This window comes from Numenius arquata, chromosome 2, assembly GCF_964106895.1.
Source record: "Numenius arquata chromosome 2, bNumArq3.hap1.1, whole genome shotgun sequence".
NCBI classification, from domain to species: Eukaryota; Metazoa; Chordata; class Aves; order Charadriiformes; family Scolopacidae; genus Numenius; species Numenius arquata.
The window spans coordinates 18,336,379-18,351,954 of record NC_133577.1 but is presented as its reverse complement, the minus strand read 5'-3'; the positions used below and the strand labels follow the sequence as shown (position 1 = coordinate 18,351,954).

The following is a 15,576-nucleotide window of genomic DNA, read 5'->3' as shown; positions in this document are numbered from 1 at the left end:
CAGTGGGCTCATTTTGATGTGTTCTCTTAGTGTATTAGCTTTAACATTTGAAGATTTGGTTTAAATCCTGACTGTGCATCACAGGTGAAGAGATATGTATTCATTCCCGTGTTCTGGCATTTTTCCACACGATAAAGGTTTTATGCGTGTGTGCTGGATTAGCTTTTCTGCTTTAGGATATGTGGCTACACATACTTTTGCAGATATCGGTTAACACATGTGAATAATATAGACTCTCATTCACCATTTTCCTGTTACATGGCTACTTACACTATATCGTAAGTATAAAAATTCTACTTTCACAAAACTATGTTATTGTTTTTTCCCTTTGAAAAATCATACAGTAGTAAATGTGGGACACAACAGAGGACAGTCAATGGAAGCTTGCCAGCTGCCATACGGTTCTAATAATGGTAATGGCATGCTGCATTGTAAACTCATGACTTACAGCAGTTTATGCATGTACGCAGTGTGACCTTACAGTGCTGTCAAAATTTATAATTGTCACATCAATTTATAGAAAGAATTGTTAAGTTTCTTATACCTTGAGAACATTTTGGACACCCTAGGTCTTAAATGTTCTAATATGTCCATCTGGAGCTATAGATTAAGTGAACACCTTGTGGGGTCACGGCGAAGATTGTATGTTCTCAGGAGCTATTTTAAGGTGAAGATTAAGATCTGATTAATATAAAGGAATTGGATATTGATATTGTCCAGAAAGTACTTGGGGGGTTTTGTTGGTGGAGTTTGTTGGGGGTTTTTTTGAGTTGAAGAAGCCAAATGTATCCTAGGTGTATGCTCTTTAGTCATGACATAGTGTGTTGTACGTAAAAATGCATTAAAGTAATAGTGGGAATAAAAGTTATATCATGAAATATATTGTGTAAATTACATGCTTAATCCATCAGTAAGTGTCACATGTACAGGTTTACTCAAAGTTACAGACAGAAGATCTAGAGAGATATGGAGCAGAGTTATATATGTGCGCATAAATGTGGGAGTGATGAGCAGACTGTGGTACTCTGAACTTTCGTGCCATTTTCCATAGTACTGTTTACATTAGTCTGGTCTATATTATATTTGGCTCTAAAGTATGAATGAGCAGGATAAGTTGTCTTAGTCTTTCAAGCAACATTAATTCATCTAAATATCACCAGCTTCATTTTTAGTTTAAGCAACATAATTTACTGCATCACCGAGTTCCATAAGTAATTGACTATATTATTTTCTTCAGTTACCACATTACCAGTTTTAGGCAGGGAAATGAATCTTTGCTTACTGCCAAGTATTGCTTTCTGTGAAATCATTGTTCGTGATGCTGTCATGCTACACACGCACATTTGCTGCCAGTTTTATCAGCCCTTCAGGACTTGGTTTCAGGACTCAGAAGCTGGATAAGCCAAATGTAGCTGGGCCTGTGAAGAGAGGCTGCCTCTCCTTTCCTGTGAGATGTTAGCCATGTCATGCTGTTCCATCTTACCAGCACCCCATTGCTCCCATCTAAGTATCCTAACTGATTTGTAATCTCTTTCTGGCTTTGTCTTCCGTCTTCAGACGAAACAAATGCCTATTAGGCCACAGTGACTAGCATGATTTTGACTCATGCGATTTCTGTCCTTCAGTCTATTGGTGTTAATTGCTACTGTATTTGAAAGGCTGGGTTCCTTGAGCTACTGCATCAAAGCTCCGGTGCTTGGCACGGTTCTGTCATTTGGTTCATGAATTTGAGGTGGAAGATGCTGGCAAAGGCAGCTGTTTGCCTTCTTTTTGTGGTGGAGTAGGAGCTTATAAGGAAGGAGTTGAAGGTTACTTACCTTGTAATTGTTGCATCTCAGCTTCTTCTTGAGACATTGTCATGAGACCTTGGCCAAGTTTAGGCAATTACTAACTCAGTGGTGTACTCAGTACACCTTGAACAAATGTCTAATGGAGCATAGAGAGGAGTGCTGCGCCTCTTGCTTGGCAGTGACCCAGTTCTTCAGGCAGCTGGATTAGGACAGTTGCGATTGGCTCGGTATTGAAATCTCAACACATTATTTTTAATGAATGTATGTGTTTAAAACCTGCAAAATAAATCTGAGTTATTCTAAAATTTTCTTCTTGTCTTTGCTTCCATAGTACCAGGATACGAATATGCAAGGTGTAGTGTATGAATTGAACAGCTACATAGAACAGCGCCTGGATACAGGAGGAGATAACCAACTACTTCTGTATGAACTGAGTAGCATCATTAAAATAGGTAAGAAAAAGAATCGGGTGTCTCTGAGCTGTTACTTAGCATCAGTGCACAGCACTTCTCTTAACGTGGTTTAATTAATAAAGACAGATATTGAGAGATAACAGTGTTTTCTTTGGATATTATCTCAGTATGAACTTAGTTTGCCTTCTGTTCCTCAGTGAATCCCTGACTGCACTTAAGTGAATTTCATCTTTGGAGAGAGTTGTGTATCCAATTGCAAAATTGGAGTTCCCTGTTAAGTAAACCAAGGAATAGACTATTCTGGTTATGATAGTGTTGCAATGTCAATGTTGAAAGTAAAAAAAAAAAAAAAAAAAAAAAAATCTATCAGTAATATCACTGCATACTTGGACTCCTTTTGAAACAAAACCACGAAGTTACTGAAAGAGGGCATATTTTTCACATGATCTCAAAGTACATTCAATTGTTTAACCATTTTTTTTTTCCTATATGATGTGCTTTTTGTGGTAAGAAAATACTATACATGATCAGAAGTTAAAAAATAAAAAAAAAAATCCCCATAATAATGTAAGTGTAATTCAGCTTCTTTTTAGCGAGAGTGGATATACTCAGACTTCAATAGGAAGTATCAGTAGCTTTGTTCAGTATAGCTTTCATTCAACTCTTTAGAAAGGTTTTACCCTTCCTGCTACTTTGTCATTTTGTAATGGTAAGTAATGGTTCTGGTTTATATACATGATGTTTTAAAAGGACCACTTCTGTTTACTGATTTTGCTTAAGTGGTTATTTGAATATTGATGTCAAGCTCACAGCAATTCAGACTGGATTTTGTTAATACACAGCAAGTGAGAAGCTATAGGAGACAGCGTCTGCTTACCTTTTACAATTTTTTCTTTTGTAAAGCGGATGAGATCTTTTATATATATATATATATCTATCTCCTTTACAGGGCTCATTTGCCTTGTAACTCAATGTGCTTACATACTACAGCTGAAGGATTTAAAATCTGAATGCAAATTAGCGTGCTCTGAACTCTCACTGCTGTTACAGTGAGCAATAAACAGTTGGCAATAAACAAGTAACTATACAGTGGGATTTTTTTCCTTTTGTCAAAGAAATGCAGAAAGACAATTGATTTCATCACACATGAGTATAATCACTCCCCTCAAATGTACTGAATGGATTCTCGTCTTCATTCATAAAACCCGGGTGTCAGATATGTACATTTACTGGTTAGAATGTTTATTAACTGTTGAAAAGACAGACAGACGTACACTCAAAGTACCAAAGTCTGTTCTGTAAAGGGGGTAAAAAAACATTAACTGCTGTATCCTCTTCTGATTTTGAGAGTTTTCATTTTAGCAGTGTTAGAATGGTTGGTTTCCTTCAACTCAAAAGTTTAAGATCACTGGACTTTACCCTGTTTCATACAACAGTTTGAATTGTCAGAAATCTGACAAGTGCAAATTTTCTGGTGTATGTCAGTGTTTTTAATATGGAGCAGGTGCAGAAAATAGAAACAGTTTGTTTTTAAACATGTTTTTATGGCAATATTTACAACATTTTATTTTCCCATAATTTTCTATCTTAAGGTAAGGACAAATACAGCTTACCATCTATGAATGGTAGTTATTTTACTCATGGAAATTATAATATTATCTGGCTGATTATATTGTAAATATGTGTTCTTATGTTACTTCTATACTGTCTGTGAATTAATTTGAATTTGCAAACATTAGGCATTGGAATAAGATGTATAAAGGGATTGTTTCTAATTATCTTTTAGAATGTAGTAAATGACAATGGGGAAAACAAGAATTATTTTGTACCTCTAACTTTGTAGAGTCTGGCAAGTTTCAAGGGACACAGCAATAGACCTTCACCATTAGAATTTTATATGTTTGTCCTAAGTGGAATTGAATCTGTGGGTTCACCTCAGAGATCTTGTGTAAGTTCGATTTCCTGCTGTGAGTATAATTATTTTTTTTTTATTATTGTTTTGGCAGCTACAAAAGCTGATGGATTTGCACTATATTTCCTGGGAGAATGCAATAATGTAAGTATACTGGATTAAGATGCTGCTTTTCTCTACAGTTACAAGTGCATTTTTCAATTTGACAATGATATTTTGATTTTATTTTGCACATCATTTAGCAGGAAATGTTACCCGATTGCTGAATATTAACTTTATGTTATCTTTATTTCTGTAAAACAGAAGTTTATTGAACATAGTGGTAATGAAAAAATGTTTCCTGCATTTAGATCCTCGGCCTTTTATTTTTTTAAAAAAAGATTTGGCAGTAGTGCTGTTTTTTCTCTGATATTAGCAACTTAACTTGCAATTCAGCCCCATTATTAATTATCTTTAACAAACAGAAAAATTAAGTTGACTTTACTCTCTGCATAGCATATTCTTTTCATCTAGTTATCTCTCTGATTTTTTTTTTTTTTTAAATGTTATCGGGTCTTCTGTTAACTGCCAGCTGCAACTTCATAGTGAGATAATGTAAATTTCAGATGTAGATTTTAACTAGCATAAAATATATTGTACATTTTAAATGTATAACTGAAATTGGTTTCTGATGTAATAATTTGAATAAGAGTGAGACAAATATTTACTGGGTTATTTGGCCTTTAGAACGCATTACCTTTTTTTTCTATCCGGATTAATTTGTGCAGTTACTGTTATGCAAGATTTTGTAGTTACTTCAAATGGCTACAGAGAAGGAAATGCAGTTCATACTTCAGTCAGTTCCATCAACTCAGTCAAAATTTGTCAGAAGTTTTATGTCTTTCATTGGTTCAAGAAACAAATTAAACTTTTCTTACTGAAAAACGACTACAGAGGAAAATATTTTTCTCATTGTTTTTGTTTCCTTACTCTACACAGCCACTTTTAATAGTTTATTTTTGTATAGTCCGTTAGACAATTTCCTTTGCTTTTTGTGAAATAATTGAATTCAGAAAAAGAGAAAGAATGACATTTTCAAAATAATGGAAAGAGGATTGAAGATGTACAAACCTGCAGGTGACTTGAGCCTTGAGTGTGATTTTTTTTTTTTTTTTTTTTTTTTACATATTCAGAAAAAGATAGTGTCTAATTTGAAGGATGTGGAAGAAGACCCATACAGAAATTTCTGAAAAGAAATGGAAATGGGGTTTGAATGGGGTTTGCATTTTTTTTTTCATTTAATGATTATTTCGTATAATAAAAGTAACCCGTATTATTATTCAGAAATTGGATCTGCTCTGAATGAGTTCTGTAAGTATGTAAATAGCATATATTTTTCATAACCCTTTCACTAAGGGGTGTAATTTAAGTAACATGTTCATCCTTTGTGAATGCAATCTTTGGTTCTCATTAGTAGGTGACAGCGACCATTGTCGTGGGTTGGGGGTGATGCAAACAGTCACCAAAGAGCTTTCTCCTGCTGCCAAAGGCAGAACTTGCAGGAAGTGCAGCCATCCGTTCTGAATGCACAGCGCTGGCCAGCTTCAGTGGCTGTAACTGTACGCCAGCTGAGCATTTCAGCTCTAAATGCTTTGTAAAAGATTACATTAAAATTAACTGTACAGCTTGAGACCTAGGAAAAACCTCACCATAGTAAGAATTCTCTATTAGATTAGTGTGGCATAATATGGGATTCTTCCCAGTCTTCTGATACCTTGAGGGCCTGGGTGCTTTATGACCTTAAGCTTTTTTTTTTTTCCTTTTTTTTTTTCCTTTTTTTTTTAATAGCCTATTGGGCAGTTGAATCTATTTGCTTCCCAATGTAACTCTTTCCTGAAAAAAAGTTCCAACCACTAAAAACACACATTGATTTTATTAACCACTGCTATGTAGCTGCATCCGTGAAAATGGAATGTTCTGTCAAAACCACGACAATGTAGTTATTAAAGAGTCTGATCCCAAGTTCTTTGAAGTTAGTGTGAGATTTTCCATTCACATTAGTGGGCTTTGGGCCAGACTCATGATAGGAGTCTTGCAACTAAATGGTAATGCATTAGCTTACTTTTTGTAAGAAGTTGCCATTCAAAATTAATTTGGGTGTCTTTGTCTCTTCAATATTTAATTTGAAGGATGTGTCCAAGTGAGATCAGCCATTGTCCAGCAAATACTGGCAATGTATTTTTATTTATTTTTTTAAATGAGAACAAGAAGATTCTGCATAACATAAAGGACAGAAAGGAGCTAATTCTTTAAGCTGAATTTTCAAAAATTGTACAGAACTGCAGCATTAGCCTGGACAGAGTAGTTGCTGAGCACCTTGTGGCCACATGTTGAAGAATGGCTTCTGTTTTTTGGTGACTTAGTTTTTTGGTGCTTGGTTTGTGACTTAGTTTTGCTGCATTTGCAAAACTTTTTTTTTTTTTCCCCAATTTTAGCATTTGGCTTTTTGTTTGTTAGCTTGAGAAATATACATAAATCTGCTTGTATTTATCCAGTCAGCACCCTTGTGTTTCAGAACTAGACCTGATTATTTCCACCATGCTTTCAAAGAAGTATTTTGTGCCTGAATACAGCTTTTCTGGAATGTGTGTATATGTCTTTTTGACAATTAGGTACTGGGAGGGGGTTGTGTAAGATGGAGGAGTCCTGTTATAAGTAGATACCTACTTTCTCCCAAATGATTTTGTAACGTTTAGTGATGTGTGTTCTGACTATATTGTATAAGGGACCTTAAGATCAAAACGGAAACAAAAGCACTAACTCTACTTCATTTCAGCTCCTGCTGTAAATTTGTATAGGTTTCTGTCTGTTTAAAGAAATCCAAATTTGAGAATCTTGACACGTTAATCTCAGCTAACAAACGTTTTTGCAATATGAGATTTCCATAACTACCTTTAGCCTAGATTAAATAGTGAGTTTCTAATTAGGATAGAAGATAACTTCCTTTTACAGAAATCGTAGATATTTACAAAATGAAAACCAGCAAATGATGACTGCATACTATGTGCTTTTATTTTTTAATGCTGAGCGAATTGCCATATCATTGCAATTTTTTTTTTTCCCATGGGTTCCTAAGAATTCATTCTAAATCTTTCTTTGATGCAATTTTTAATATGGGCAGCACTTCCCTTATATATAAACTATATTAGAACTGAAAGCAAACATGCTTAATGTAAAGAAAAGCCATAGATTCTTTCTAGCGAGCATTCTAGACGAGCATTCTGCTCGTCTTCTTTTTGCAAAACATAGACAATACACTGGCCTTTAAAGAGGACCTTGTTTTAGAAAAAATTCCTTTGGAGTTTAACGGTACAAATGTGAGTTCGATAAAATACCTGCCCCTATATAAAGTTTCTTTATGGCCTTATTTTGTTTCTCTCTTTTGAAGTATACTATATCTTGACTTGTATTAGAGTTGGATAACAACATAAGGACAAGGTAGCTTCTGGCTGACAGGTCCGGTTGAATGTCTTCAGGATCTTTACTTGAGTGAATTTGCTTGAAATGGAAGATGCTGCACCATTTGCAGGTTACAGGGCGTTTCTTTATACAAGTATACCCAGAATTGGTGCCAGAACGAGTGTGACTAGTTCAGTTATTTTAGCAACCTTCTGGTTGTTCAAATTGCTTGGGAGTGCTAGCACTCGTCACCCTCCTTGCTAAGGGTGTTCTCATAGTATGATTCTGCTTTTCAAATGATTGCCCCCAAGCAGGTAAGTACCACTCACATGCCCAACTCCTTCCTTCCCCATAAAGTTTCCCTGTGCATCAGAATCTATTTTGCAGATGCTCTACATATGATAGAATGCATTGCAAGATATTCAAGTACTAGAAAAAATATTGCTTCCTTATCAGGGTCAAATGATCTGAACAGACCTGTGCCCATACTGCCTCTGGTTCTTGAGCTTTTTCCAGATCTAAGAAATCGTCTTTCTTCGTGGGTTAGTGGTGTTATGCAAATAAAATTATTTATTCTTAAGGTACTTACAGGAGAGCTGGAGAGGGACTCCTTGTCAGGAGATGTAGTGACAGGACAAGGGGTAATGGTTTTAAATTGGAAGAGGGGAGATTTAGATTAGATATTAGGAGGAAATTCTTTACTGTAAGGGTAGTGAAGCACTGGAACAGGTTGCCCAGGGAAGTTGTGGATGCCCCATCCCTGGAAGCGTTCAAGGCCAGACTGGATGGGGCTTTGAGCAACCTGCTCTAGTGGAGGTGTCCCTGCCCATGGCAGGGGGGTTGGAACTCGATGATCTTTAAGGTCCCTTCCAACTCTAACCATTCTATGATTCTATACTTCTTAAAGTACGTAATGGCCATTTTGCAAATACTGGACATAGGAGACCAGAAACACTAGCAAATCAAACAGTGGTGTTTCACAGCTCTCCAGCCAAGGACTTGACTTTATTTCAGTTTTCTGTTTTATTCCTTATGCAGATGAATACCTAGTTCATAATTCTCATGTTATGACCTTAATTGAATATCATCGTCAAACATGACACTAGAATTTACTGAAATTCTCGTATTGGATGGTCTGTGTGTGTAAATCAATGTGCCTAAGTACCATGCTAGCTGAGCATGGATCTAAGCCCATAAACTGACATCTTTACAAGGCAGCATTTCTGAAATACTTATCTAAACTAAAGAGTTTCTAACATATTATTATATTATCTGATTCTTCAGATGCTTCTTGTTTATAGTCCTTATTTGTGTGAGTAATTCACCTCATGATTACATTGTGATTCCTCCGTAAAGATGTATGACTTCAAATTTCATAGACATCACTTAAAGTAGCTTTTACTAAGTCTTTTGAGTGTTACTTGGTTCTTCCTGAAACTGCACATTGTGTTGACAAACAGATCATCCTTGCTTCAGATAGAAGTTTCCAATAGCTTTATTGTAAGAAAATAATTATGTGAGGCCACAAATATGTGCACATACTCTGTGCTTCAGGGTGTATCTTATTAAGATAGTCTAGAATTTCTGATCATGCAGAAATTGTTGCAGCTTGATGGGCAGTGCCACCTAGTGAATTTGTGGGGTGGATGATTTGAATTACTAAGAACCAAGACAAAAACATTTACTACTTGCTAACTGTCTCAGGTTTTTGTGCCAGGCAAAGGTACATTATTTTGAGTGTATAGACGTCTCTGATTTCAGTCTTTTAAACTTGTTTCCAGGTGAAACCCTTCTAGCTGCAAGTCAATTCAGAAAATTTTGGTCTCTATCCTTGAATCAATTCTAACATCACGTACTCTTTTTTTATATAGAGTGGAAGAAATCTGTTGCTTGTTTATTTGCCAGTGAATAGTGATACTTCACAGAGAGTGAAAGCTGTTGATGAGTTATAGTGTCAGAGTTTAACTTTGAGTCAACAAATTATCAAACTGAAAGAAATTAGATAAATAACTGTTAGGATATATTTTAGTGAAAGATGGGTTCTGTTTCATTTAATATTCATGTAAATGGACTTGTGGACTATGGTCATGTTGAATATACTATAGATAGAATGCAGAACTGGTTAGAAAACTAAACAGACTAGTTGTTTGTGGTTCACTGTTGGAATCGGAGGGTCTCTTGCATAAATCCTCAAGGATTTATCCTGGATCTAGTTTTGCTGAGGATATTTGTTAATGCATGGGTGAAGGAAGAATATTGGCTTATTAGATTTGCATATTATGTGAAATTGGGAAGGACTACAGATGTGTTTGTAGGGGTGGATTAGAATTCAAAATGATCTTGGGAAAATGGCTTGAAGAAACTGGAAAATGATTCAGTGAGGACACTGAGCTCTCTATAGATTGCCTCTCTCTGTGTAGGGCAGTTGATGACTTTAAGAAAGATTCTGGGGTTTGCAGTGAATTTGAAGGTAAACATGACTCAGCAATATTATTGCAGTAAGAAGAAGAAAAGACACTGTTGTATGTAGCAGAAGCAGAAATCTAGCCTTTGTGTAAAGTAATTTTCCCATTCCTCTGTCCACTGCTAAGGTCTCAGGTGGAATAATATGTCTGGTTTAAGCGCATCACTTTTAAGAAAAAATCAGAGGAGCTGAAGTGAGTCCAGGAGAGAGCAGGGAGAATCATCAGGAAACAAAAGAACTGGTATTGCTTAGTCTAAACAACAGAAAGTTGAGGGGTGAAGATAGGCCTCGATAAGGCAGAGAGGAAGGGAATCATCTCCTCACCATACCTATGGAGTGTAGGGCAAGAAGTAGTGGGATTGAATTGGCATTAGGAAAACTTCCCGGTTGTGGCTGTAATGACAAAATACAGTGTGTTGCTTGTGAAAGCTCAGGGACCCTCATCCCTGGAGATGTTTGAGAACTGTCTGGATGAATATCTTTCAGAAAAATGCTTAGCTGCCAATGCCTTAAAATGGAAGGGATGGGAGAGAGGTATGTCAACTTAATTTTCTATGTCAATGAACTGTTATAATGCCTGTGGTGGTTTTCAGTTGTGTAAATCAACGGGAAAGTTTCCAGGAATTAAGTGCAGTTAGAAGTTGAAACCATTCAGAAGGATGAGAACATTAAAAAAACCCAACCCAAGCCAGAACTACTGGTTGTTTTACAGCATATAATTGTGTCGTCTCATTTCACAAGTATCCAACATTTGTACATACTACGTACTTAAGAATGCAAATCTCTTGTCAAGTACACTGTCAGTTATCAAGAAGGAAATTAGAAGTTTGTTATAAACAATAGAGATAGTTGTTGGTTTGCTGGTTTGGGGTTTTTTTTTACTACTTTTATCCCTGTGTGCTTCATGTAGTAGGACTGCTGCGCTTGTGTTTAAACCCAGGACATAATTGCCCATAGCTCTTTAAGATTTTAGCATGGTAGTAAAGGGCTACTTCTTCAGCCAGTTTACAAATTCATGGGTTTTGCCTGTGGATACTTTCCAAATTAATTGTCATTATTGCTTGTTGTGATGAGTTCTATTCCTGAAGAAAGCCCTGGCCTTAGGGCACAGCCTTTATGCCTATCTTCAAATAATTTTATCGTTAGGCTGTGTGATCTTACATATAGGTTGTTAACCCCTTTACCAAGAGTAAAACTCTTCTAATGTTAATAAACAGAAAAGAATGTAAGGAGCCAAAACCGCTAAGCTCACCTAATATCAACTTGCTTAATTCCCATTTCTCTTTTAATGTTTTTTTCTTTTTCCAAACATCAATTCATAGAGCAGTGCTTTAGTATTAAGGCTTTCATTTAATGTCATTTGAATATTAAATGATTTTCCATTAAGAATTTTTAAGGCCAGCTTTATCAGCAAAATTCACTGAGGAAGAAACTAGATCAGGATCCAGTCACCCTTACCACCAAAACAGTTTGTTAATGGAATGTTTGTCATGTGTACTTTAACCCTCATTCTAATCATTAAACCTGATTCTTATCCAGACCTCTTTTCTGCAAAGAAATTTTAGAAAAATTGGTTCATGATTGGTATTTGCTTAGTAAGCAATATATGTTTTCAGTTAAAATCCAACCCTGGCAAACTTTATGTAGTTAGTTCAATGGTTTCTAGCCTCTGTAGGTTGGGATTTGGTGTTGTGCCAGATTCCCATGGGCTGCACACCAACAGCCACTAGAAAAGTAGCATCAATTACGCCTGTAGTTGACCTCTTCATCAAAAGAGCCAAAGTCTGAAAGCACCTGAAAACTGTAGGTACTTTCTTATCACTGTAAGAATATCTGTCAGGAGGTGCTGGTGGTACTGTGTTATGAGACTTGAGCAGCTACTCCTCATCTTTTCTTTTACTGGGGTTTTAGTCTGCTTCCTCTGTCAAGCATTATGTTTTCACTAGAAAAAACAACTGTGAGGCCAAGTTATGACAGCATGACAAGATGAACATCAGTAATTCTTCATGTGCATGCTCTTAGCTGTTACAAACGAACAGTAATGAGGGTTTTTTCAGCCAGAGTAAAGAGGTTCAAGATAAATTACTCCAAAATTTCAACAGACTGTGCATGGCACCAAACAAAGAGCATCAAAAGCCATGGTATTACAGCTTATTGGATATCTACTTATTTCGTTATGTATCCGAAAGCCAAGTTTGCTGTGTTTAGCTGTGAATTGAGAATGCTGTCATGTTAATAACCCTCAAGAACTGATTACAGTGTACATCATTCTGCATTCCTGTAGACTGGAAGACTTGTTAATATATTAGCATTTTAAAAAGACAATAGAAATTACAATGTATTCCCTATACCTAAAGTGCCTATGAAATATGAAAGGGTGAATTTTGTTACATTTGTCTGTATTCGCCAGTGGTTGAACTTTTGTTATGGTTTTCATTTGTTTTGGACTTTCTGTTTTGTTTCAGTTTGTCTTTTTTAACCACCTCTTGCTCTCTGTGGCGACAATTGGGCCTTAAGGGGATTCCAAGCCACACTGTAACATCAGTCAAAATTCAAAGGAATTTTTTTTGTTGGAGACTATAAAAGTGAATTAAGAGATTAAACTAGTGGGGAAGGAATCATTTTGAAGATTTTGGGCCCAGCTGGAACAATCTGTCGTGTCATAGAGCGCAGGAAAGGAAACGCCTCGTGTGCTTTGAGGTTCCAACAAGGTATAGGTTTCTGGTGTCAGACTTCAGTGTTCCTGTGCCTAACTATATTTAAAGAAAGAAGTCCATCACCATATGGAAATTGTTGGAAAAAGATTAGTAGTAGGGCAGTTGTGTTTGTTGTAGGTAAAGAGATGATGTCTATGTCTGGAAGGAGAGGAAACACATCAAAATAGGGAATTGCAGGATCCCTTGGGCTGCTGGGTGCCAGTTTCTAGAGGATTCGCTCTCCAAGCCAACATTTGCTCTTTTGGTAGTTTATGAAACCCAGAGTTACTCTCCCGTCTTGGTTGCCTTCTTCCTCATTGGCAGTAGAGATATGTAATGCTCTGTCTACAATAGATATCTTTTATTGCTTAACTTTTGCCAGGAGAGAGAAAGTGACATTACAATGTCAGTAAAGAGCTATTCATGTTTATCTGCTTCTGATACTGACGATTCTTACTGCAAGGGGTTATAGCAGCAAAAGATACTGTGAGCAGTGCGCAGGCATCCTGCTGTCTCCTCAGCTTTCTTCTTTTACTGCTTTCTGAGTTATCATTATTGTATTTGGAAAATTATGGGACTTTATATTCTCATGTTTCCTTTTTTATTGACTATATATTGTTCAAGTTGTAATTGAAAATCCATTGATTCCTTATTTTGATTATTAATCACAGTTCAGTGTCATTACCAGAAATGCAAACTATTAGTCTGTTTTTCATCATAGAATCATAGAATGGTTAGAGTTGGAAGGGACCTTTAAAGGTCATCCAGCTCCAACCCCCCTGCCATGGACAGGGACACCTCCCGCTACACCAGGTAGCTCAAAGCCACATCCAGCCTGGTCTTGAACACTTCCAGGGATGGGGCATCCACAACTTCTCTGGGCAACCCGTTCCACTGTCTCATCACCCTCACAGTAAAGAATTTATTTCTAGTATCTAATCTATATCTCCCCTCTTCCAATTTAAAACCATTACCCCTTGTCCTATCACTGCACTCCCTGATAAAGAGTCCCTCCCCATCTCTCCTGTAGGCCCCCTTCAGGTACTGGAAGGCTGTTATAAGGTCTCCCCAGAGCCTTCTCTTCTCCAGGCTGAACAACCCCAACTCTCTCAGCCTGTCTTCGTAGGAGAGATGCTCGAGCCATCTGAACATTTTCATGGCCCTCCTCTGGACCCTTTCCAACAGGTCCATGTCCTTCCTGTGTCGAGAACTCCATAAACAAATGCAAGTAATTTGAAAGGGCCAAATCCATCCATTTCTTCATTTACTTGTGAAGCTGTATACAATATATCTGATGTCTGCATGGGAACATTTCTAATTACCCTTTGAGCTGGTGAAAGATGATTTGAGTTTGCATTTGCAAATTAAAAGAATGCTGGAGTGATTCATGGTTAGAAGAGAGTAAGTGACTCCCAAATTTTATTATTGCTACAGTACATTTTATTTTATATGTATTTTCTTAAGCAAAAGGAAAAACAGGAAACGTGAGCTGGATAGGTGAAAACCTGGTTGTTTTGGACAGTGGTAATTAAAGAGATTCTATTAAAGCTGTGTCTGTGGGATGCCTCAGAGATTATTTCAGTAACATGCTGTAGTAGAGCACAGCACAGCTTTTTTGTTCTGACTGCATTTTGTTTGGCTGACCTTGCCATTGATGGCTTGTCAGATTCAAAAGCTTTATTAACAAAACCTCAGCAAACCTTGAGAAAGTTCCACGTCCTTAATTGGCAATAAATGTTTAAGCTCATTCAGATTTAAAATGATCATATGTGGAATGTATCAGGAGTCAGGAAACTTGATTAGGTGTATGTATAAAGTCAACATGGAATGGGAAAGGCTTATGGACTAATTGCATTTTATATGTGGTTATGAGAAAATTTGCCCTTCTTTTTAATAGTGTTGCATGTTAAGGATAAGGTTATCAATTGTTCCATGGCCTTGGAGATCATGGGTTGTTTTTTGAGGTCTAAGTGGAGGTCTGTCCTTGTGCAGTCATACTTCTCTACCTGTACAGAGGAGGAGGGAGAGTGGCAAATTTAGAATCTACTGGGTAGTTTGAAGAGTTTTTTGATCACTGAGCCCTTAGCAGTGGGCAGAATGGGATTACTTCTGCAAAGCTCTCTTTATCACTGGAAGTAAAATAATGTCCATGAGCTTTGTCCAATATAGGGATGGCTATTCACAGCAGTACTTCATGGTGGTAGCAACACAGGGGTTTACCAGTCAAACTGATACACAAGGACACAGGAAAGACTGTGCTGGCAAAAGCAACTCTTACCAGCAACACATCATGGTGTCCACAAAGTTTTTTGGCTGTTGAAGATCCAATTAAGGTCTTTTCTGGAGAAAAATATGTATGTGTGGAAGAAGCGAGTTCTTTGTTTCCTGGTGAAAGTGGCCATTCAGTTGTTTTTTTGTTTTTTTTTTTTTTTCCCCCCCTTGTATTTTGTTTTGAGAGGCTGTTTCTGAGAAGAGAAGGATTTGTGCATTGTTTTATATTTAGTTATGGGCATGACTCAGGACACCAGTGTGGAAAAGCACATTTTATACATGTAATTTAAATAACACAGCTACTTTGTTGAGCGTCACACACTGCTATCTTGGCATGAGGAACCAAATATGTCTTAAGAAAAAGTAAGAAGGATAGTGTGAATAAAAGCGTTAATCTTTAGAGAGATCAGCTTTAGTCTCCAGTGTCCTGTTAATTTAATTTGTCTCATTCCACTACTTAGACTACATAATTCAGACTTTAAACATTGCGTTTCGTCTCCTACATTTTGCAATACTCTGCAATATGAACCACTTTTTCAGTATTGAATACATTATAGTGTTACTGTTCCTACTGTAAAAGAAAATACTTTTT

The 15,576-nt window shown here is 36.7% G+C and overlaps 1 protein-coding gene across 1 annotated transcript in view; it reads left to right on the top strand.

Moving 5' to 3' along the window:
• PDE10A (phosphodiesterase 10A) overlaps nucleotides 1-15,576 on the top strand; it is a 186,699-nt gene that overhangs the window by 123,038 nt on the left and 48,085 nt on the right. The window contains exons 4-5 of the mRNA XM_074168084.1: nucleotides 2,122-2,242; nucleotides 4,210-4,259. Coding sequence (XP_074024185.1) covers nucleotides 2,122-2,242; nucleotides 4,210-4,259 — 171 coding nt within the window. The remainder of the gene's footprint in view (nucleotides 1-2,121; nucleotides 2,243-4,209; nucleotides 4,260-15,576) is intronic.